This window comes from Ictidomys tridecemlineatus, chromosome 2 (genome assembly GCF_052094955.1).
Source record: "Ictidomys tridecemlineatus isolate mIctTri1 chromosome 2, mIctTri1.hap1, whole genome shotgun sequence".
Classification (NCBI taxonomy): domain Eukaryota; kingdom Metazoa; phylum Chordata; class Mammalia; order Rodentia; family Sciuridae; genus Ictidomys; species Ictidomys tridecemlineatus.
The window spans coordinates 196,979,993-197,002,926 of record NC_135478.1 but is presented as its reverse complement, the minus strand read 5'-3'; the positions used below and the strand labels follow the sequence as shown (position 1 = coordinate 197,002,926).

Below are 22,934 nucleotides of genomic sequence, written 5' to 3'. Positions count from 1 at the left end.
TATATCTAACAGCTCCTCCTTAAAAAGCCATGGGCTATATTCTTGTATTACATCAACGTATGCCTTGACTGCTCTTGATTTTACTGGGAAGCTTCCTTCCTCTAACAATTTACTTAACACTCTTTCGGTTTGTTTTTTACTAATTGCTGATCCCGTATTTCTACTATAATACAACCCAACAAGATGACGCCAAACAAAACCGAGACAGAATCCAATAAAAAGGGAACCACACAAAATCATTATAACAGCCTTTCTATCCTCCTGACATATGCATCCGTCCTTTCTCCCTATCTGTTCCTCAAACGCAAATAGTTTTTCCTCAGATGTGAGTGGTTTTTCTTCCCTCTTACTCATCTCCAGGGACAGGAAAGTTAAAACAAAAACGAAGCAAAACAAAAGAGGAGACTTAGAATGGCTCCCCATCCTCTCGCCCTGCCCTCAGGGGCGAGCAGTTTACTTACCCTCAGTTGCTCCCCGTGCGAGCCACCAAATGCCGAAGTCTGGCTTGGCACAAATCAGGAGCCACTTGTCAAAAAGAAACTAACTTTATTTTTAGAACTACAAACGCCAAACAAAACAGCTCCAGGGAAAAACCCTCAGAGCCCAACTGCCACCACCGGCTTCCACAAGCCTCTCTCCCCCACACCAGCCTCTCAACCTCCCACAATCCTCCTCCTCTTGAGGCCGATTGGCTGGGTTGCGTGGGCAGAGCCAAAGAAGTCACCCAATGAGCAGCTCCGTGGAGGAGCCAATCAGCTAGATGTTGCTGGGGCAGCTGTGAGCCAATCATCAGCTGGCAGTCTGAAGGGCAGGGAAACAGCCCAATGAACATCACCGCAGAGGAGCCAATCAGCTAGATGTTGCTGGGGCAGTCTGAAGCTTGCTGGCAGCTGGAAGTTTGCTGGGGCCCCTTTGGCTGTGGCTCTCAACATCAACTTGAACAAAAACATAATCAATTCAAATGTCACCAGATTCAAGCTACATAATATACCCATAACTGATCTGTAGCTAAACTATTTAAATAAGATGAAACATCCTGATTCACAAAAGCCTGCCTGGGAACCTGCACTTTTCCTCCTAGGAGAATCATTCATATAGTCAGGGAGATCAACCCAGTTGAATAACTTGTCTTACCTTCTATGAGAGGCCAGGGGCATATGCACCCTGCCTTTGGGGTGTGTGTACCTTTCATTTGCTGTCTCTATTAATAAATTATTGCTTGTGCCTTGCTTTCAATACATCCTGGAATGCTTTTACATGGTGTAAGGCAAGAACCTGCCTGGGGCGAATGGAGGGTCCCAATGTCCTCTAGAGAGACCTCCTTGGACCCCTGTCTGGTGACACTTTCAGCAAGTAATTCCAGAGAGTGAACAAGAAGAAAGCTGACACATCTTTTATAAATTCCCTTCATAAGTCCACTACGTTATTTTCATCTTATTCTAGTCACGAAAAGTTACTAAGTACAGCCCAAACTTAAAGTTAGGGGAATTAAGCGCTATCTTTTGAAAGAAGCATGAAAGAATTTGTGGATGTATTTTAAAGCCACTAAGTCATGAATATGTTAATTTATAAAATTCAAGTAATTATAAAATGACTTATTTAATATTTAGGTATTTAATGGAAAACTAAGTTTATTAGAGAATATTTTATTGCTGTGGTTAGCTTGCATATTCTGTCCCATTTTCATTTTAACCTATCAAAAAAATTGTCAACATACTGCTATATAAATGATAATCTACCTCATTATATCAATTAGGAACTATATTTAAGACTTATAATAGAAAGCTCATATAACAAAATCTTATATAGAAAAAAATGTATTTTTCCTCACATAACAACAACCCAGAAATGGCCAGCCTAGCTAGTAAGCTGGCCCTCCAAAGCAACCATGAACCCAGACATGTCTGGCTTCCTACACCATTAATATTGAGTGTGTGGCTTTTGTCATCATGGTTGAAGTTTTGTGGCTCTATCTTCAGCATGGTGTCCTGGTTCTAAGTAAGAAAAAGGATGGGTGTAGGTCAAATGGCTAAAGAAACATGACACAAAGGAATCCTGAGTTTGGTTTGGTTTGCATCAGCTGGCAGTCTGAAGGGCAGGGAAACAGCCCAATGAACATCACCGCAGAGGAGCCAATCAGCTAGATGTTGCTGGGGCAGTCTGAAGCTTGCTGGCAGCTGGAAGTTTGCTGGGGCCCCTTTGGGATGTTGTGGCTCTATCTTCAGCATGGTGTCCTGGTTCTAAGTAAGAAAAAGGATGGGTGTAGGTCAAATGGCTAAAGAAACATGACACAAAGGAATCCTGAGTTTGGTTTGGTTTGCATCAGCTGGCAGTCTGAAGGGCAGGGAAACAGCCCAATGAACATCACCGCAGAGGAGCCAATCAGCTAGATGTTGCTGGGGCAGTCTGAAGCTTGCTGGCAGCTGGAAGTTTGCTGGGGCCCCTTTGGGATGTTGAGAGCCACAGCCAAAGGGGCCCCAGCAAACTTCCAGCTGCCAGCAAGCTTCAGACTGCCCCAGCAACATCTAGCTGATTGGCTCCTCTGCGGTGATGTTCATTGGGCTGTTTCCCTGCCCTTCAGACTGCCAGCTGATGATTGGCTCACAGCTGCCCCAGCAACATCTAGCTGATTGGCTCCTCCACGGAGCTGCTCATTGGGTGACTTCTTTGGCTCTGCCCACGCAACCCAGCCAATCGGCCTCAAGAGGAGGAGGATTGTGGGAGGTTGAGAGGCTGGTGTGGGGGAGAGAGGCTTGTGGAAGCCGGTGGTGGCAGTTGGGCTCTGAGGGTTTTTCCCTGGAGCTGTTTTGTTTGGCGTTTGTAGTTCTAAAAATAAAGTTAGTTTCTTTTTGACAAGTGGCTCCTGATTTGTGCCAAGCCAGACTTCGGCATTTGGTGGCCCGTACGGGGAGCAACTGAGGGTAAGTAAACTGCTCGCCCCTGAGGGCAGGGCGAGAGGATGGGGAGCCATTCTAAGTCTCCTCTTTTGTTTTGCTTCGTTTTTGTTTTAACTTTCCTGTCCCTGGAGATGAGTAAGAGGGAAGAAAAACCACTCACATCTGAGGAAAAACTATTTGCGTTTGAGGAACAGATAGGGAGAAAGGACGGATGCATATGTCAGGAGGATAGAAAGGCTGTTATAATGATTTTGTGTGGTTCCCTTTTTATTGGATTCTGTCTCGGTTTTGTTTGGCGTCATCTTGTTGGGTTGTATTATAGTAGAAATACGGGATCAGCAATTAGTAAAAAACAAACCGAAAGAGTGTTAAGTAAATTGTTAGAGGAAGGAAGCTTCCCAGTAAAATCAAGAGCAGTCAGGGCATACGTTGATGTAATACAAGAATATAGCCCATGGCTTTTTAAGGAGGAGCTGTTAGATATATCACAATGGAACCATCACGGTGAAGATTTAAAAAGAATAGAAAAGAAACTAACTTTATTTTTAGAACTACAAACGCCAAACAAAACAGCTCCAGGGAAAAACCCTCAGAGCCCAACTGCCACCACCGGCTTCCACAAGCCTCTCTCCCCCACACCAGCCTCTCAACCTCCCACAATCCTCCTCCTCTTGAGGCCGATTGGCTGGGTTGCGTGGGCAGAGCCAAAGAAGTCACCCAATGAGCAGCTCCGTGGAGGAGCCAATCAGCTAGATGTTGCTGGGGCAGCTGTGAGCCAATCATCAGCTGGCAGTCTGAAGGGCAGGGAAACAGCCCAATGAACATCACCGCAGAGGAGCCAATCAGCTAGATGTTGCTGGGGCAGTCTGAAGCTTGCTGGCAGCTGGAAGTTTGCTGGGGCCCCTTTGGCTGTGGCTCTCAACAGGTTTGTATTTGGAACACTGTGACCCTTAGAGGAGTATCTTTTCTAGTTTCTTTGTGGAAGTATTTGGAACCAAGCTGTGGTGGGGGATGGGCCTGGGCAACAACTATACAGAAGTTGAGGAGGAAAGGAAATTAAACGTGAGATATAGTAAAGAGAAGTCTAGAGGCAGGGGACAAGAAAGGGCACCAACCTGGCTGTCATGACTCTGGCATTTCTCTTCTGGCATGTTCTGTTAGTTTATCTTTCTGACCTCAGTTTCCTCATCTGAAAAAAAAAGAGACATCTGAATTAGAATCACTAGATGTTCCTTAAGTTTTTTAGGGGAAGAGGGGGTACAGGGGATTGAACTCAGGGGCACTTGACCACCGAGCCACATCCCCAGCCCTATTTTGTAATTTATTTAGAGACAGGATTTCACTGAGTTGCTTAGCGTCTTGCATTTTGCTGAGGCTGGCTTTGAATTCGCTATCCTCCTGTCTCAGCCTCCTGAGCCACTGGGATTACAGGCGTGTGCCCGGCCATTAAGTTTTAAAATTCTTTTGGAAGACTCTTTTGGATCTATTGATGTTAAGACGTGGCAAACTATACACTAAAGCTGAACCCAAGCAAATTACAGGAAAAATAACAATAACTAAAATATGCTTCTTATTATTTCTCCCAGGCATGCTAAGTAACTTGCTAACATTAAACAGCCAATAAATAGGGGAAGGGAAGCAAGGTTCCAGCCTATTATGGTTTGAATATGGCTTGTCCCCATCATAAGATGTTAAGAGGTGGAACCATTAAGAGTTGATTAGGGCTCTGCCCTCATGAATAGCTTAATCCACTCACCCGATTAATGTATTGATGGGTCAATGGCTGTCCAGACAGCAGGTCTGCTATAAAAGGGAGCTTGGCAAGCTCTATTATGAGCTCCCTGTTTCTTGCCATGAGATATTCTGCTTTGCTTCAGGGCACTGCTAGCAAGAAGGCCATTGGCTGGCCAGAACTTTGCCCAGAACCACAGCCAAAATAAAGCTCTTCTTTATTTTGAATATGGCTAATCTTATCATTGGAAAGGTTTACTTTTGTTCATTGAGGGGAAAAAAAGGTTATTCTTTGTTCACTATAACTTTCAATTAAATTAAAATGACACAAAGAATCCTGAGTTTGGTTTGGTTTGTATTTGGAACATTGTGACCCCTAGAGGAGTATCTTTTCTAGTTCCCTTGTGGAAGTATATGGAACCAAGCTGTGCTACAGTTTAGCAACAGAAAATGAAGTGACAGACCAACCAGCCTGTTTTCAGAGTCTACTTTTAACACTTACAGGTTATTAAAGAACTGCCCAAGTCGCGCATTTAAATGAAGCAGGCAGTAGCTTTCCGATCCTGGAGCTTGGCCTTGTAGAGGGTTAAAGCCAATGACATATAGACCTTCCACTCACCTCCTCACTATGTAGTGGGATTATCTGGACAGGTGGCAACCACCCCCTAAGGGCAGATGATTTTTGCAAGCTCTGAAGAACTTCTTTCTGCTATATTGTAGGACAGAAATTAAGTACAGACAGAATCAAAGTTTATGCACGTGTTCTTGCAGATGGCTTTCTGATATCACTGTTTTTCAGTTCTTTCTGGTTCACACATCACGTTATGTAGCACCTTTCTGCATAGCTCATCTTGCCATATTTCCTTTCATTAAGACCAGAGAGAAAGTGAGAGTATGGGGAGAAGACTAGCGAGGAAAAAAAAAGGATGGGTTAAGAGCAGGTTAGAGGCCAAGATACTACTACAGAGTTAAGAGTCCGTCTCTCAGAGAAAGGTCTCTCAGTCACGACCAGTCTCAGTTCTAGTTTCCTTCCTTTCACTACGTTCCTGTCCTCCTCAGTCTCCAAGTATGGAAGCTAGTGCAGAACCCAACGGCAGAGTTGGAAAGATGAAACCCGTAGATAAGAGGCGCAAGAGGGCTGCAACGAAGCTTACAGCTTCTGAAAGCCCCGACTTCCCAGACCCCTTCGCAGAAGGGCGGAGCTCTTGGTCGGCGCCCTATCCCCGCGTCCGCACGTCGCCGTAGCCCCGCCCCTCCCTGCCCCCTTCGGCTCCGCCCTTCCCTGGGGCCGGTGCGGCGGCGGCGACGTCAGCGCTAGGAGACCCCTGGGTGGCGACTGCGCCGTAGGCGGGCCGCGGCCTGGACGCGCTGCAAGGAGGGGCGGAGCGAGCGGGCGGGAGCGCGCGCCGGGCCCGCCTCGGCTGCCGCCGCCACCGCCACCTCTACCGCCGCGGGAGAATGATCTGGGCGGTAGCGGGCGGCCCGGGCTAGCGGCCACGAGCCAGTTCTGCGGCTGCCCAGACAAGCAAAGGTCGCCAGCCCCGAGTGGACCCCCTCTCCGCCCCCCAGGAGGGGCGACGGGGAGCAGCTGCTGATGTCAGGTACGGCCAGGAGAGGCGCCCTCAGGCTGCGGGTCGGAGGTCTGGGCTCCCCTCGCCCTCCCCCCTCTCGGGCTGTGTGAGCCGGAGCGTGGAGGGTGGAACCGAACGCCAGGCGCCGCCAAACAGGTGTCTTGGGGTCGGGGCCGGGCTTGGGGCGTTCGGGCTTCTGAGGGAGGCGCGGGGCACTTCTAACTCCTGGTGCCTCCGCGAGCTGCCACGGGGGCCGGGTGCCCACGGGCCGTTATTTTGACGACATGTAGCCTCCTTGTCGTGGCGGGTCCTTCTTTTCGCCCTCCCGTACTCCTCACCTCCTGCGCTCGTGCTGCCGGGCGTCGGGCGTCCGCGTGAGGCGCGGGCTGCGCCCCGGCTGCGGGCCGGGTCACCTAGCGGTCCTGTCCTGCCGGGCCCTGCCTGCCCCGCCCCAGGGTCCTCCCCGCCCGGGTCCCCAGCGGCGGTCTAGCCAACTCGACTCTCAGGTGTGGGCACCTTCCGCGAGAGCCGGGCTGCAGCGCCGCCTGAGCGCCCAGCGAGCGGGCGCCGTCCAGAAGTGCCTGGGGCTTGCTTGGATCATCAGGTTTGTCTGTAACTGATTTATTTTTTAAAGTTTCCCTGCCGCTGACAGTGAACAAGCCAGGTGCGTGTCAGGGCACTTGCTACCAGAAAGAGGGGGGATTTTTTTTTTTTTAACTCAGATTTTTTTCCCCCTTTCCCCCTGCAAAGTGTGATGGATTCTGGATTCTGGCAAGTTCTCCATAGTGCTTTGAGTTTAGATAAATTGCATGCTTCTAATAGACCGCAGTTTAGGGGTAGGGATTTATAAATTTTTAGCCCTTAGCCGCTCCCCCCCCCTTGCCATTTTTTAAAATAACATCATCAACAACAACACAAGACTCACATTCTGGAAAAGCTTATTAAGTTTCCAGTTTTCTAAATTCATTGTGAGTATATAGCCTTATTTCTTTTTAATGCTTTAATGATTAAAAACTATGCTGACTATGAATTGATTTCATTATGAATTAAAAAGTTACAAAGTGGGTTGGGGCTGTAGCTCAATTGGTAGAGTGCTTGCCTAGCATGTGTGAAGCACTGGGTTCGATCCTCAGCACCACATAAAAAAAATAAAATAAAGGCACTGTGTCCATCTACTATAAAAATATTTAATTTTTTAAAAAAAAAGTTATAAAGTTAGAACTTTAAATAATTAGGCAATATGTAAGGGTCAGAAATATGTTAATTCAGTAAAAGATGGATGTAGAACATAGCTCTGCCTGGGTGCCAAGAAAAAAAGTGTTGTGCTTAATTTCAAGTTGTTTAATTCTAGTAAGTTTGAGATGTGGGAATCCGAGTTTTTGAAGGTATTTAGATGACAGCTTTTCACTCCCGTATCAGAGAAATGTCAGATGAGGCTCATGCACATGATATGGAGAGTTCTAAATATTGTATGTAATAAACTGTATTTGTTTTATTTTCTGCCAGCTTTAGTATATATTGATGTATAGTTTAAATGAATATAAAGCTTCAAGTTACCAAACAGTTAACTCTTTTCACCATATGTTAAGTAAAACAGTGATTTAGTAAGGAAAGTATGACTCATTTAAAATTCTTCATAGTGAAAGAGAATGATTTTTCAGGACTAGTGGAGAACTATTAAATATCTTTCTTAAATTTGCCTGGAATTTGTGTTTTTTCAATATCTTTTTGCTTAGGATTCAGCATTTAAAGATAGTTTGTGGTTATTATTCATTTAGAGTTTAAGTATACTGTCTTTAGATTGTATGAGTCTATATTTCTGAATAAATTAAATATCCAGAAATAAATATGCAGATTTAGTTAGGTACAGACAATGAGTTAATGTTTACCTAATGATAGAAATATAAAAGTGATATTGTTAATTATATTCGAGGTACTATTTGTATGTTGTTATGTGCTGCAGTAAAAATTCTGTTATACTGATTACCTTTGTAAGCCATGTTAATTTAGAGTCTTCATGTGGTAAAATTACTGATAGTAATTTTTGTGACAGTATATTTATAAATCTTTTAATAGAAAATTATCAGCTTGATGCTACATTAAAAGTTTAGGTTTCCCAATAGAATTTTTTAAGTGAAGAAGGAAAAAAAATCTGTTCCTTAAAATGTGAAGTTAGCATTTTATTTTAAAATCTGGTTATAAAGGAACTCTGGTGTGAAATTAAATTTTTATTTTGCACCTAATTCAAGCATCCCAGGGGAAAATATGTGCCCAAATTTTAATGTGTGAAATTATGAAGTCTTCTTTGGAGGAAAAAAATAAAGAAGATGCTCCTTGTGAGTTAAGGAAACCCCCAAGAAGCTGGGAAAAACCAAAAAGAAAATTCAAATAAACTGTCCAGTCCCTGTAGAATGATCTGTCTTGCACATTGAAGGGACACATTTAGGACAAGAAAAAGCAATGTTGAGGAAATTCTCAAACAGGAAATCTGATTAAAATGAAAGCTATGTATTTAAAACATTACTTAAACTGGTAGAAGTTGGATAATGGGCAGAATTTGGGATTACATACAGCTTGGTGTAGTTGTTTGCATTCTGTTTGTTTTTTCCCCCCTAGGATTGCCATAATAAATAACCACAAACAGCCATTTAAAACAACAGAAATTTATTGTCCTAGTTCTTGTGGCTAGATGTCTGAAATCAGGATGTTGCCAGGACCATGTTGTCAAGGTTCTAGGGGAGAATCTGTTCTAGGCCTCTTCTTGTGTCACTGACAATTCCTTGGCTTGTAACTGTATCACTTCGTGGCATTCTCCCTGTGTGGCTCTGAAACATTAGTACTACAAGTGTGGTCCCTGGATTCTTGTATCACCTGGGAACTTGTTAGAAATGCACATTTTCAGAGTCCAGATCTTTGTTTTGAAAATTGTTATAATTAACTTTCCAGATGATTCTGATGCAGACTCAGGTTTGAGAACACTGATCAGGATGGAAAAGAAAGACAGTATACAAGGTGAATTTAAAAAATAATGTTAGATATTAATAAGTGCTATGGGTAAGAGTAGGATGGTCAGGGAAGACCACTGAGAAATAAAGACCTGAAGAAATAAAGACCATGGGGAGTGAGACCTATTAGTGTCTGGGCGTATGTCCCCAGCAGATAACAGCAAGTATAAAGACCATGGGCATGTTAGAGAGATGTCAGTGAATTCAAAGGTAAAACATGGAGAAATAGTATTAGAGTCAATCCTGTGAAATTGTTATTTGTTTGTTTCTTACCTCCAAAACCACTAAGTCCAAGGAAGAAAGATCACAAAGAAAGGGGTGAAATAAGATGGCAGATTATGTGAAGGTCATTTTAAGGTTTGGGCTTTTTAAGTGAGATTAGGAAGTTGTAAGGGTTCAGAGCAGTTGGGTGACAAGTTACAAGTACAGTTTTAAAAAGATCACTCTGACTACTCTAAAAAATACAATGAAGGAAAGGTTAAAGGGAAAAAAAAAAGTTGATTAGAAGGTTTTTGCAGCAGTTAAGAGAAAGGGGTGGCTCAGACCAGGGCTGTAGTTGTGGAGAAATTAGAACAGGTACAAGACTAAAAACAGATTAAAAGTAAATGTGAAAAGTAAACTTTTTTTCTTCTTATCTAGTTACCTCTGTCATCCATATGTCCTCCTGAAAAGCAGCTATTCTTTATATATATTTTTTTAAGTATTTTATGTACATATGAGAGACTTAAGTTTCAACAAGTTAAAGGAATAGTTATTGACTGGGGCCGATTTTCTTCTCCAGGAACATTTGGCCCTGTCTCGAATTTTTGATCAACCAGTGAGAATGCTGCAGGTGTCTAGGTAGTAGAGGCCATGGATGTAGCTAAAAATCCTTTAACAATGAACAGAACCACTCCAACAACAGTATTATTCAACTCATAGTGTCATGTCAGTGGTTCCAAGATTAAGAAACTCTGATTTCATGGGATTTTCAGAGGTGATAGTGGAGAGAAGAGAGGTCATTGTAATCAGATGTATAGTAGGAATAGTGAAGCCAATAAATTGGATGCTTAGAGAACTGTTGATAGTTCAGAATTGCTGAAGTGTAAGGCACAGGATAGCAAAAGATGAAACTGGACACCTGGAGAGTCTAGATCAAGGAGAATCTTTTATATCATGTTAATTAAAGATGCTTAGTTTTTGAGTTGTAGGCAGTGAAGTTCCATGAAAAGCTTCATGGTATGACATAGTTAGCTTCATTTTATAGAGGTCATTATGGCAACAGGATGAGGTGAGGAGAGAGAGAGCACTTAAGTTAGAGAGGACATAGGTTAGATATTGCAGTACTTAGATGTAAAGAATGTATGAAATAGGGCAAAGAGTAGAAATGGAGAGATGATGGATTAGAAAACTGTTCAGAAAATAAAATTGATAACACTTGATAATTGGATTTGGGGTGAGGATAAGGGGGATCATTAAGAATGTCTCCCAGGCTTGGGGGTGTAAGTCTGTGAGACAGCACATGCTTCACATGTGCACAGCTTTGGATTTAATCCCCAGAACCCTTCCCTGGCAGAAAAAAACAAAAATGTCCCCAATTTCTCCAGTAGATAATCAAGATAGCTCTAAATGAAAAGGGAACCTATTGGTGAGTAACTTAGATAACCACCAATAATTAATATAAGAAGTTTTAAGAGAGTAAAGTAATGATTCACTTTTGGACATGAATTTGAAATGCCTGTAGTCCAGGTAGAAGTATTTAGCATGTATCTGTGCATGTGACTCTGAAACTTAAAGTTTGAAAAGTATCAAGAGATCCTTTTGTGTAACAAGTATGGAAAAATTAATGCACTTTGATTTTTCACTCTCTAGATAAAGTAGTCTACTTTTATTTAGTTGTTTTTTTTTTTTTTTTTGGTCAGAAAGTAATCGGTGTATACCTGATTTAAAAAATAAACATTAAAATTAAGCACTAATTTAAAATTAAAAGTGAAAAAAAATGTCCTTCTTGCCCATGCCACCTTGCTAAAGTTTTTATTTATACAGTGTACACACACACATTTATATATATTTTTTGTATTTTATATATACATAGATGTGCACTTACACATAAGCATTTAAAATGGGACTGCTATGCAAACTTCAGTAATTTGTCTAAAAAAATAAGTCTTTTACATAGTTCAAATGAATGAGGTTGTGGTATAAAAAGACAAGTGAAAAGGATAAAGTAGTGGCTAATGGATATAGCATGATCTGTTTAATGCATATTAAAAGATGAATATACATATATGGTGACATAGGCTTTACTTGTTCTTTTTTTTGTTAAGTCTTTAAACAATGGATAATAGTTACTTTTGGTGAGAACTAGTGATAGAGATGGTAAAGTGTATATAATACTTTTTTGTATATTTTTCCTTCTCCAAATATGCTTGGGTTTCTTATCTCATTTTCTGATTTTAAAAGCATACCTTATTCATGATTAATACTAATCTTAGCCAAAAGTACAAACACTTACCAGAACACATAGATGAGTGATTTTGACAACTATATTCTGTTGTATGGTATGATACCTCCATACATACATTTCATCAACAAACATCTTGGTTTATAGCTGTTGTGAACACCACGGAAGGATTCTGTGATTTGTATCCTTGAGATAAATTTCTAGGTGTTTTCTCCTACTTTTAACTTCAATTTAAAATATATATATATTTAATTGTTAATTGTAAAAAGAGATCCTGCTGTTTACTTGTTATGTTTTCCAAAAGATCAATTATTTCAATTTTTTTTTGGTATTATATATTGAACCCAGGGGCCCTCTACCTTTGAGCTACATCCATCCATCCATCCCCAGCTCTTCTTAATTTTTATTTTGTAACAGATATCACCAAGTTGGCCAGACTGGCCTCAAACTTGTGATCCTCCTGCCTTAGCCTAACTTGCTCCTATAAGGGAGACATGCAGCAAGTTAAGTACCAGCATTCAATGAAGAATAAACCAGGGTTATAGGATTTCAGACAGTGGTGAAGGCACAACTTGAATGCAGCAGTAGTTGATAGTTTAAAACATAGCAGGACTGTGTGTCAAGGAGTTAACAAATATGAGGCCTGGGCCTAGAAGCAGACTCAAGTACTTGTTTCCTTGGAGACTACAGTTAAGATAAATGTGGAATGTTGTGTCTGGAAACCCTTTATCTGAAGTTCTGAGTTGGAAATTAAAGCTGCTTCTGTTTATAATAATCTGTCATTCATGCAAGAATGGGATAGTCCATTCTCATGGATACAGTTTCAAATAAAATAGTTTCTGACACAGTATTGATTATAGAGAAACGTTTCTCAGCACTATGTATTTAGTGTTAATTAAAAATGCATTTTATATACTAATTGTTGATTTGTCTGTTCATTCTGAATATCAGATTATTTTAATTATTCTGTTTTTCATTGATAGTATATTTTAATATGTGGTTGAATTTGTCTACTCCCTTGCATTCCCCTTTTAAGAATTTCCTAATTACACTCACATATTTATTTTTTAAACAACATTTAGAATAATTTACCATGTTATTTAATTTTTTTAAAAATATTTTATTGGAAATTGATCAGATAGCTGGACATGGTGATGCATGCCTGTAATCTCAAGGGTGTAGGAGGCTGAGGCAGAAGGGTCACAAGTTCAAAGCCAGTCTCAGCAAGTTAGTGAGACCCTGAGCAACTCAGGGAGACCCTGTCTCAAAATAAAAAGGGCTGATGATGTGGCTCAGGGGTTAAGTGTCCCTGGGTTCAATTCTTAGTACCAAAAAAGCAGGGTAGGGGATCTGATAGGGTTGAAAAAAGTATCTCTGTGATATTTTTTTTTCATTTTTCTATAACTTCCCATTTATGTTCGCGTTTGTTTTTCCACACTTTTAGAAAAAGTTTTGTGAAGTTATTTAACAAATCTTCCTGTGTTTTAGCTGGGATCATGTTACGTACACAGGTGAATCTGCAGAAAATCGACACCTTTAACGTTGATTATTTTTAAAAATTATTTTTACTTTGGTGAAATACACGATATAAAAAAATCACCATTTCAATCATTTTTAAAATTTACAGCTCAGTAGTATTAAGTACATTTATGATGTTTTGCAACTACCACCACCATCCTTCTCCTGAACTCTTCATCCTGTAAAGCTGAAACTGTATCTATTTAAATAATTCCCTGTTTTCACTTCTCACAACCCCTAACCATCAAAATTCTCATTTTTACTTTTAAGTATTTCATCTAAGTGGAATTAAGAGAGATTATCAACAGGAAAAAGGCAAACCACAGAATTTGGGCAAAATACTCACAAATCATATGAAAAAGAATAATATTCCAAATATATAGAGAACTTTTAAAATTTAACAACAAAAAACATATTTTGAAACTAAACAAAGGACCCTAATACACATTTCTCCAAGGACACACGAATGGCAAGTAAGCCACTAAAGAGATTCCAAACATCACTAATTATTAATGAAATACAAATACAAACTACAGTGAGATGCCACTTTGTACCAGTTAGGATAGCCACTCTTATCAGGAAATAACAACTGCTGGCAAATATATGGAGAAAATTGAAACCTCTGTACATTTTTGGTAGTAATGTAAAATAGTATAGCAACTGTGATTGGCTTATTTGACTTTGGGCATAATTGCCTTGTTCCTGATCTTATAGGAAACCTTGTCCTCAAGGCTCATATATAGACTGTGTCAGAATTTTTTTCCTTTGTATGACTGATTATTATTGTTTTGTACCTAAATGTCACATTTTGCTAATTAATTTATCTGCCAGCGGATACTGGTTTTCCTCCACATTTTAGTTATTTTTAATACTGCTACTATGAACATGGATGTACAAATACTTCTTTAAGACCCTGCTTTCGAGTCACTTGGGCAAATATCTAGAAGTGGAATTGGTAGATAAAATGGTAATTTTTCTTTTTCTTTTTTTTTTTTTTCTTGTACTGAGGATTGAACCCAGGAGTGCTTAACCACTGAGCCACATCTCCTGCCCTTATTTTGTATTTTATTTAGAGACAGGGTCTTGCTGAGTTACTAAGTGCCTTGCTAAGTTGCTGAGACTGGCTTTGAACTCTGAATCCTCCTACCTCAGCCTCCCAAGCTACTGGGATTATAGGTGTGTACCACCACATCCAATTCTTAGTTCTTGACAGACTGCTAATGCTGTTTTCTACAGCTGTTTATTTGTATTTTATTAATAATTAGCGATGTTAGAAATCTCTTTATGTGCTTATTTGCCATTTGTGTGTCTTTGGAGAAATGTGTATTTGGGTCCTTTGTCTAGTTTTGAAATGTGTTTTTTGTTGTTAAATTTTAAGAGTTCTCTATATATTTGGAATATTATTCTTTTTCATATGATTTGTGAGTATTTTGCCCAAATTCTGTGGTTTCCTTTTTTCTGTTGATAATCTCTCTTAATTCTTTTAAAAATTTTGCTGAAATCTAGTTTGCTGCTTATTTTACTTGGAGTTATAGACTCTGCCTTTTTTTTTTTTTTAAGAGAGAGAGAGAGAATTTTAATATTTATTTTTTAGTTCTCGGTGGACACAACATCTTTGTTTGTATGTGGTGCTGAGGATTGAACCTGGGCCGCACGCGTGCCAGGCGATCGCACTACCGCTTGAGCCACATTCCCAGCCCTTGACTCTGCCCTTGGTATCATATCTGAGAAATCATTGCCAAATCCAATGTCATGAAGCTTTTGCCTGTTTAGATCTTTGATCTATTTTAAATTAATTTTTGTATATTGTGTTGTGTAAGGGACCAACTTCATGCTTTTGCATGTGGCTGTCCAGTTTTCTCACTCCATTTGTTAAAAAGACTTTTTCAAACCTCATTAAACAGTATTGGTTCCATTGCCAAACATGATTTGGCCATAAAAGTATGGCTTTATTTCTGGACTCTATTCCATTGGTCTGTATTTCTGTCTTTATGCCTGTACCACACAGTTTTGATTACTGTAGCTTTGTAACAAGTTTGAAATTAAGAGGTCTGAGTCTTCCAGCTTTCCTTTTTTCAAGATTATTTTAGTCTACCCAGGGTTTCTTAACATTCCATTTTAGGATGGATTTTCTATTTCTGTAGAGAACTTTGTTGGAATTTTATTAGGGATTCCATTGAATTTGTAGATAGCTTTGAGTGGTATTTACCTCTTAGCAGCTTTGAATGGTGTTTACCTCTTAGCAGTATTAAGTGTTGAAGTCCTAGAACATGGAATTTTTTCTTCTTACTCCTGTCTTCTTTAATTTTGGTGATGTTTGGTAGTACTTATTGCTCAAATCTTTCACCTCCTTTGTTAATTCCTTGGTTTCTTTTTAATGTTTTTGTGAGTTAAATTGTTAACTTTCCTCCTAAATTGTTCATTATTGGTTTCTATATTTGCAACTTATTTTGTATACTGACTTTGAATCCTGATAATTTTACTGAATTCACTTATTGGACCTAACAGGTTTGGGTATTAATTTTTTTGTTTTTCTTAATCTAATTTAGAATTTCCTGCATATATGATCAGACTATGTATAAGTAGAGAGGTAGAGATAATTTCAAATACTTCTTTCCAATTTGGATATCTTTTTTTTCTTGCCTATTTACTGAGGCTGAAAATTCCATTACTAAGTTGAATATAAGCAATGAAGGCAAGCATAATTGCCTTGTTCCTGATCTTATAGGAAACACTTGCAGGCTTTTACCATGTGTATGAGGTATGCTATGGATTTCTCATTTATGACTTATTATGTGGAGGTAGTGTCCATCTGCTATTACTTTGTTGAATGTTTATGAAAGGGTATTAAATTTTGTGAAATACTTTTTATTGCATCAATTGAAATGACTGGGTTTTTCCCCCACTTCATTCCGTTAGTGTAGTATACTACCTCGAGTGATTTTCATATGTTGAATTATCCTTGCATTCCCAAAATAAATCCCATTTGCTAATGGTGTAAAACTGCTGAATTCAATTTGCTAGAGTTTTGTCAGTAATTGTTGTTCATGTTGCTTATTGCTTAGTAGTTTTCTTGGAGTGTCTTTGGCTTTAATATCAAGGTAAGAGTGGCGCCACAGAATGAGTTAAGTGTCCCTTTTCTATTTTTTGGAATAATCTGGTGTTTTAGTCAGCTTTTTCCCTGCTGTGACTGTAAGACCTGACAAAAGCAATGTAGAGGAGGAAGAGCTTATTTGGAGCTCACAGTTTCAGACATGTAAGTCTGTAGATGACTGGCTCCTATTGTTCTGGGCCAAAGGTGAGGCAGAACATCATGGCAGAAAAGTGTGGTGGAGGGAAGCAGGTCAGGACATGGCCACCAAGAAGCAAAGAGAGAGTGTTCCCATCACCATGAACAAAAATATAAACCTCCAGGGCACACATCTATTGACCCAGCTCCTCCAACCACACCCTACGTGCCTGCAGTTACTACCCAAGTTAGTCCTTATCAGGGGAGTAGTGCACTGATTAGGTTAAAACTCTGATAACCTGATCATTTCATCTGTAGATTTTCTTGCATGCATTGTCTCACACGTGAACTTTTATGGAACACTTAATATCTAAGCCATACCATTTGATAAGTCGGCTTTAGTTCATTAAATGTTTGGTAGAACCACCTTTTGAATCCATCAAATCCAGAGCTTTTAGTTTTGGGGAGTTGTTGTTTTTTTTTTTTTTATCACCGATCCAATATTTTTGATTACTGATTCATTCTCCTTCCATTTAGTAAGGATCTTCAGAGTTTTCTTTTTGACTTAGTATTGTTATACTTTGTTTCCAGCAGTTTTCATCAGTTATACAGTTGTTGGCATCAGTTGTTCATAGTGTTCTCCTATAATTCTTTTTATTTCTGTGGAAAGGGTAGCAGTGAACCCATTTTCATTTCTGATTGTAGTAATTTGAGTCTACTTTTTTCTTAGTCAACTTACCTAAAGGTTTGTCATTTTGCTGATGTTTTTGATGACCCAACTTTTATAGTGAAAAGACATGTATTAAATATTGATAATCTAGCCATCTTTTGAAGAAAACTGAAATACTGTTAAACAGAAAAATCATTGAAAGCAGCTATTTGTAAAATTAATCACTCATTTTTAGATAATCAGCAAATATGATAGAAGATCATACTGCAACAAACAAAATAACTAATCTTTGTTATTTTCTTCTTTCTGTTGGCCTTGAGTTTATTTTTTTTGTTGTTGTTGTTTGGTTGGGTTTTTTTTTTTTTGGTTCTTTAAGTTGTAAAGATAAATTGTTGGTTTAGCTTTAATAATTGCCCATGTTTACCTTTATTGTGATTCTTGTTTCTTTATACTTTATTATCTAGTGTCCTTTTGTTTCAACCTGCAGGACTCTGAATTTCTTGAGAGCAGGTCTAGTGTATTGAATTCCTTTAGCTTTTGTTTACGTGAGGATGTTTTAATTTTTGATCTCTGTACGCGTCTGGGAATTGTGGCCAATGATTGTCAACTGTAAGATGATTCTCCTGAAGTGGTTTATTGTGCAATCATTTGGGGAATCCATAATGTGATTCCAGACCAAGTGGTTTTTAATTTTCCCCTCCTAAAAATCATAGCAGATAATGCCACTGCTCTGTTGATGGACCTGTTATCTCCTTCTTGCTCTATGGTAGTCTCCTAGTGTGTATGCATTCCCAATTCTAGCTCCTATGGTTTTTTGTGGGATAGCTGTTCTCATAGTGACAAAGCCTGCACTTACCTATATAGGTGTTATAGAAGCATCTGGGAAGTCTATTTCTTAGGACAGATATTAACCAGTGACTGAAGGTAAGAGTAAACTAAATTGTAACCTCTATTGTTTCCAGAGCTACTCAGCGTGAGCTACAGTTGCCCTCTATGGGAATTTGCTTGGTATGTTCCTTTTGCTTTGTTCTTCTACCTGTTTTATTACCCTATAAAAGTTTCCAGGAAATATTTTTGTTGACCTTTAAGAGGAACTGAGGTACAAGTTGATTAAGGAACAAGTTTATTTGGGTTAATCTGAATTGGAAATTAGTAGACACAAATTTCAAGCAGCTGAAATGTGCTCTGAGAGTCTTAACAAATAATAAAGGCAAAAACTCCAAATGAGGAGGGGGATTACATCAGTTGTTTGTCAAGAATAATTTAGAGACTGGAAAATTTGAAGAATATACATAAAGCAGTTCTTAGGAGATGGGGAAGAATAAGAACAGATAAATTCTTGGGAAACAAAGGGAGTTAGATGACCCTCATGGCTATAAGATTTTTTGCTCTACTGAAAACTATAGCTCTCAGAACTTAAATTACAGAATATAGCAAGTTGCACAGGGTCAAAGTTTATTTGAAGGTATCTGTGATTAAAGTCTGCTCTCTCATGTCCTTCTCTACTCTTATGGGAGGCTTTACTCTGCCTTTATCTTTGTGATTTTAATTTTTTTGTTCTCCAATAAATCACTTTCACACAAGTGCCTTGGACTCAACTTAAGGTAATTACTACTTGTGTTGCTTTTTCTTTAATACTCTAACATGGGAGAATGAGATTGGATTCTGGTTTACTGTGTTATATATTTTTGAGATTCTCTTTCAAATATTGGTCTCAAACTTTTCTGTAAAAGAATTGGTTAAATTCTGAATTTTCTAAAATGATCTATGTAGAATAAAAATTATTTATTGAGGGATTGAAATATTTCATCCAGGAAAAGTCTGGACCTTCTTGATGTCTGATTCTCTTACATTATTTCTTTTATGGTTATTTAGGTTTTATATCTGGAGTGAGCTTTGATAATTAGCTTTCTAAAAAATATGTTTCATTTGGGCTTTTATGTTTAATATTAAAGTATTGTTTTAAATCTGTGATTATGAATATGGTTTGAATTCTCATTTGAGAAAACCAATGGCAAAAAGACATTTCTGAGCTAATTGAGGTAACTTGATTACAGACGACAGTAGGAGAAATTTATTACAAACTGTGAGTTAGATGAAACCAAAGAATTAATGTTAGTTTTGTTAGGTTTTTGATAATGGCATGGTAGCTTGTAAGAAAATGTTCATATTTTCAGAGAGGACTATCGAAGTATTTAGAGATAAGATGACTTGAGTCTGAGACTGGCACTAAAATACCATAATTAACTGAAGAATAAATACATGTTATTTTAAAGTTATAATAAAAATACTGGGTATATGGGTTTTTTTGGGGGGGGGCGAGGTTAAACTTTAATGTGCAAAGTTTTTTATAATTAAACTTTAAAAAAACAACTCTTGAATTGCCCCATGATGAAATTAGAATACATAATTCTTAGAAGCACATTATCTTTCCTCCTTCTCCCCACTCTCCAGCTCCATTGTAGTTGGAACTGATGTCATTTTTGCCTAGATCTCTTAATTACTAGTATTGTTTTAGCCTACATAGCTTTTCTTTACAGGATAACATTTCTACGTTATGAAATAGTTACCACAGTTTCTTGATAGTTTATGTTGGAAAGAATCACGTGTCTCTTACCAACTATGGTATGATTTCTCCATTTCTGAGAGGGTTTTTTTTATATTTAGATTTCTATCTTAGCTGAATTATATCTTTAGGTGGTATATTGAAGGTATATGGGTACTGAACCCTTGCATATTTGAAAATGTCTTCCTGTTTTGATTCTTAAATGACAACTTGCTTCATATTTAAGCCTATGAGCACACGTTTTTCCCCCTGAGAAACTTAGGTTTTGCCATATTTGTCATTAAATAATACTAGGCACTTTTTAAAAAATCTGCCTAATGTTTTGCTTTTGTCTTGCTTGTTTCTGGATACTTATCAGAGTCTGAGTGAAATTCAAGATATCTTTTAAGTACTGATCTATATGTAACAGATTTTTGGGGTCATGTATGAGATCTTTATTCAGATTTACAGTATTTAGTACTTTTAAAGATATGTTTTAAAGTATATATATTTTCTATTTATATATTATACATATACACACACACTATTGTTTGGAGAATGTGTTATTCTCTTTTGGCTCTCCATTGCTTGTCTTTCACGTCTGTCATTTTCTAAATTAATACAAAGCAGTCCTATACAGTTGCATTTTCGTTTTTAATGAAATATTTAGAATTGCTCTCTTTCTTCTTTTTGCATCCTTTTTCCCCACTGCAAGATTTTTATATAGGTTCTATAATTTCTATTTATTTATTTTAAATAGAATCAATTCTCCTGGTATTGCTTAAAAATTGTGTTGGATGGAAACCTTTTTTACTACCCTCCATATATTTTTATGTACCATTTGGATCTTTCCTTTGTGCTACTGCTGGTTAATGGTTTCTCTATAGTCATTTGGTCCCTGAGAGGGGTAAATAAGCAAGGTGTGGCACCTTGGGCAGCTGTTTTTCAGTAATTTTTTTTTTTTTAAAGGAGAGAGGAGGTCAGAAAACTTCACTAGTCTAGAGGTATATCATTCAAACTTTGTATTTTTCTTATTTTGTCTGGGTGAGTAGTTTACTTTGACAATAAGTTATGCTTAATGTGTTAGTACATTTTTCTGTGCATCTTGATCCATAGCACTGGTCACCATTTTACATTCCCACTTGCAGTGTACAGTGGTCCATGTTCTCTACATCCCTACTAGTGTTGGGTAGTGTCACTATATTTTTAATTTAGCCATTCATATAGGTATTTAGATTTTAGTTTTAGTCTCATCTTCCTAATGGTAAATCAAGTTGAATATCTTGTTATCTTTACATCTTTGGCAAAATGTATTTTGTGCATTTTCTAATTGAATTTTTTATGTGTTTTGGCTTCATTAGTTTTTTTCTTTTTATGAATTGTGCTCTTTGTTGGGGTGGCAAGGGGGGTTACCAGGGATTGAACTGAAGGGGGCTTAACCACTGAGCCACATCCCCATCCTTTTTGAGACAGGGTCTTGCTAAGTTGCTGAGGCCGGTCTCAAACTTAGAATCCTCCTGTTCTAGCCTCCCAAGTCACTGAGATTAAAGACACTGCTGTATGTGACAGACTATGTTTGATATGAAGTCTAAGAACTCTTTTTCTAGCTCTAGATCCTAAGGATTTTTTTTAACCCTAAATGTTTTATACTTGCATGTTTTAGCATTTAAACCTGTAATCCATTTTGAATTAATTTTTATCTAAGAGATAAGACTTAGGTTCAGGTTTCTTATTTGGATGTTTTTATTTTGTTGTTTTGTGTTTGGCCTAGTATTGAAAAAAATGTTCTGCCTCTCCATTCATTTGTTTATGGACCTTTGTCAAAAATCAGTTGAGCATTTTTACATGGGTCTATTTCTGGGTTTTCTCTTCTGTTGCATTGATCGATGCCCTCTGCTGGTACTATATACTTTTAAATTATGGTAGCTGTGTGTCTTGAACTTATGTAGACTGACTCAAAATTATAGCTATTCTGGTTCATTTGCTTTAATGTAAGAATTATAAAATAATATTGTATATGTCTACAAGATAGTTTGTTGGAACATTCATAGGAATTGCATTAACCTTGCATATCATGTTAGGGAAACTTGACTTTTTTTTTTTTTAAACTCATGAACATGGTATGTCTGTTTAGGACTTATTTTTTTTTCATCATCATCATTTGACTTTTATTAAAGAAGTCTTGAACATTTTTTCTTAGCTATACACATTTTTTGAGCAATTTGATGTCCAAATTCCTATTAATATTGATATAATGTATATGTAAAGGGAGTTTTTTTTAACTACTTGTATTTGGTGTCTACATGTTCATCATTAGCATACAGAAATGCAGTTGATTTTGATATGTTTGTATTGTATCTTGTGACCTTGTTGAATTCACTTATTCTAGAATTTTTTTTTTTTTTGTGTGTGTGTGTGTGTGTGCAGGGGTGGGGATGCTGCTGCAGGGTACTGGGGATTGAACCTAGTGGCATTTTACCCCTGAGCTACAGCCCTGGGCCTATTGGAGACAAGGTCCTGCTAAGTTGCTTGCTTAGGGCCTCACAAATTTGTTGATGCTGGCCTCAAACTTGCCCTCCTCCTGGTTTAGCCTCCCAAGTTGCTGGGATTACAGCAGGTATGCACCACCACACCCAACTAGTCATTTTTTTCCCATAGATCTCTAGATTTTTTTTTTCATAATCATGTATTCTGCAAGTAGGGACAGTTTTAATTTTATATTCAATCTGTATGTCATTCATTCCCCTGCCCCCACCCTGCCTTTTGTGGTTCAGGTCTGATGAATCATTTTTCTCATTTGTAATAGGGATACTGCTATCAAATTTTTAGGTTGCTGTGAGGATCAGAGAAGATGTTAAGTTTCTAACATGGTACCTCACGTGTACTGTATTTTAAACCTTTAAAATGTGCAATACTATATAGGAGTCATCCCAGTTTTACCAGGAAAGTGTTAGAAAAATAAAAATCACAGCTCATTTTAATGTAGTTTGAAGAGAGAAGTATACTTTGAATATATAGATGCAACAAATGAAAATCACAATCCAGAACAAAATTACAAGTACTAGGTATTTTGCCTTGGTAAAATATGGAATAAAGCACTAAATAAAAAATTAAAAGGAAAATAAAAGATAGAGGATTTTAAGGACTTTATTAGGAATTGCCATGACTTTCTCAGCCTAAAAATTGTGCAAAGACTTGCTTTCTTGGTTAAGGGTGTCTTTAGAGAGTATTGGTGATTTGATCAAGTGACTGAAAACCAAGCATGAAAGAAGATTCAAAGGCACACCTTAAAGATACCATGAGTGCAGTTCCAGACCAACTTGAT

At 38.2% G+C, this 22,934-nt stretch overlaps 2 protein-coding genes across 10 annotated transcripts in view; one reads left to right on the top strand and one right to left on the bottom strand.

The window, feature by feature from the left end:
* The window catches only part of Asns (asparagine synthetase (glutamine-hydrolyzing)), a 183,679-nt gene extending 176,962 nt beyond the window's left edge, over window positions 1-6,717 (bottom strand). The window contains exons 1-2 of the mRNA XM_078040382.1: window positions 6,538-6,717; window positions 4,013-4,086 (exon numbers count right to left, since the gene is read on the bottom strand). The gene's annotated coding sequence lies outside the window, so the exon portion shown is untranslated. The remainder of the gene's footprint in view (window positions 1-4,012; window positions 4,087-6,537) is intronic.
* The window catches only part of C1galt1 (core 1 synthase, glycoprotein-N-acetylgalactosamine 3-beta-galactosyltransferase 1), a 54,297-nt gene continuing 37,272 nt past the window's right edge, over window positions 5,910-22,934 (top strand). For 3 of the 9 annotated variants that reach the window (XR_013435291.1, XR_013435285.1, XR_013435284.1), the window contains exon 1: window positions 5,911-6,229. Coding sequence is in view for 1 of the 9 variants with exons in the window: in XM_005331785.5 (XP_005331842.1) it covers window positions 6,223-6,229 (7 nt within the window). In the remaining 8 variants the exon portion in view is untranslated. The other 6 variants (XR_013435288.1, XR_013435289.1, XM_005331785.5 and 3 more) reach the window with 6 other exon arrangements.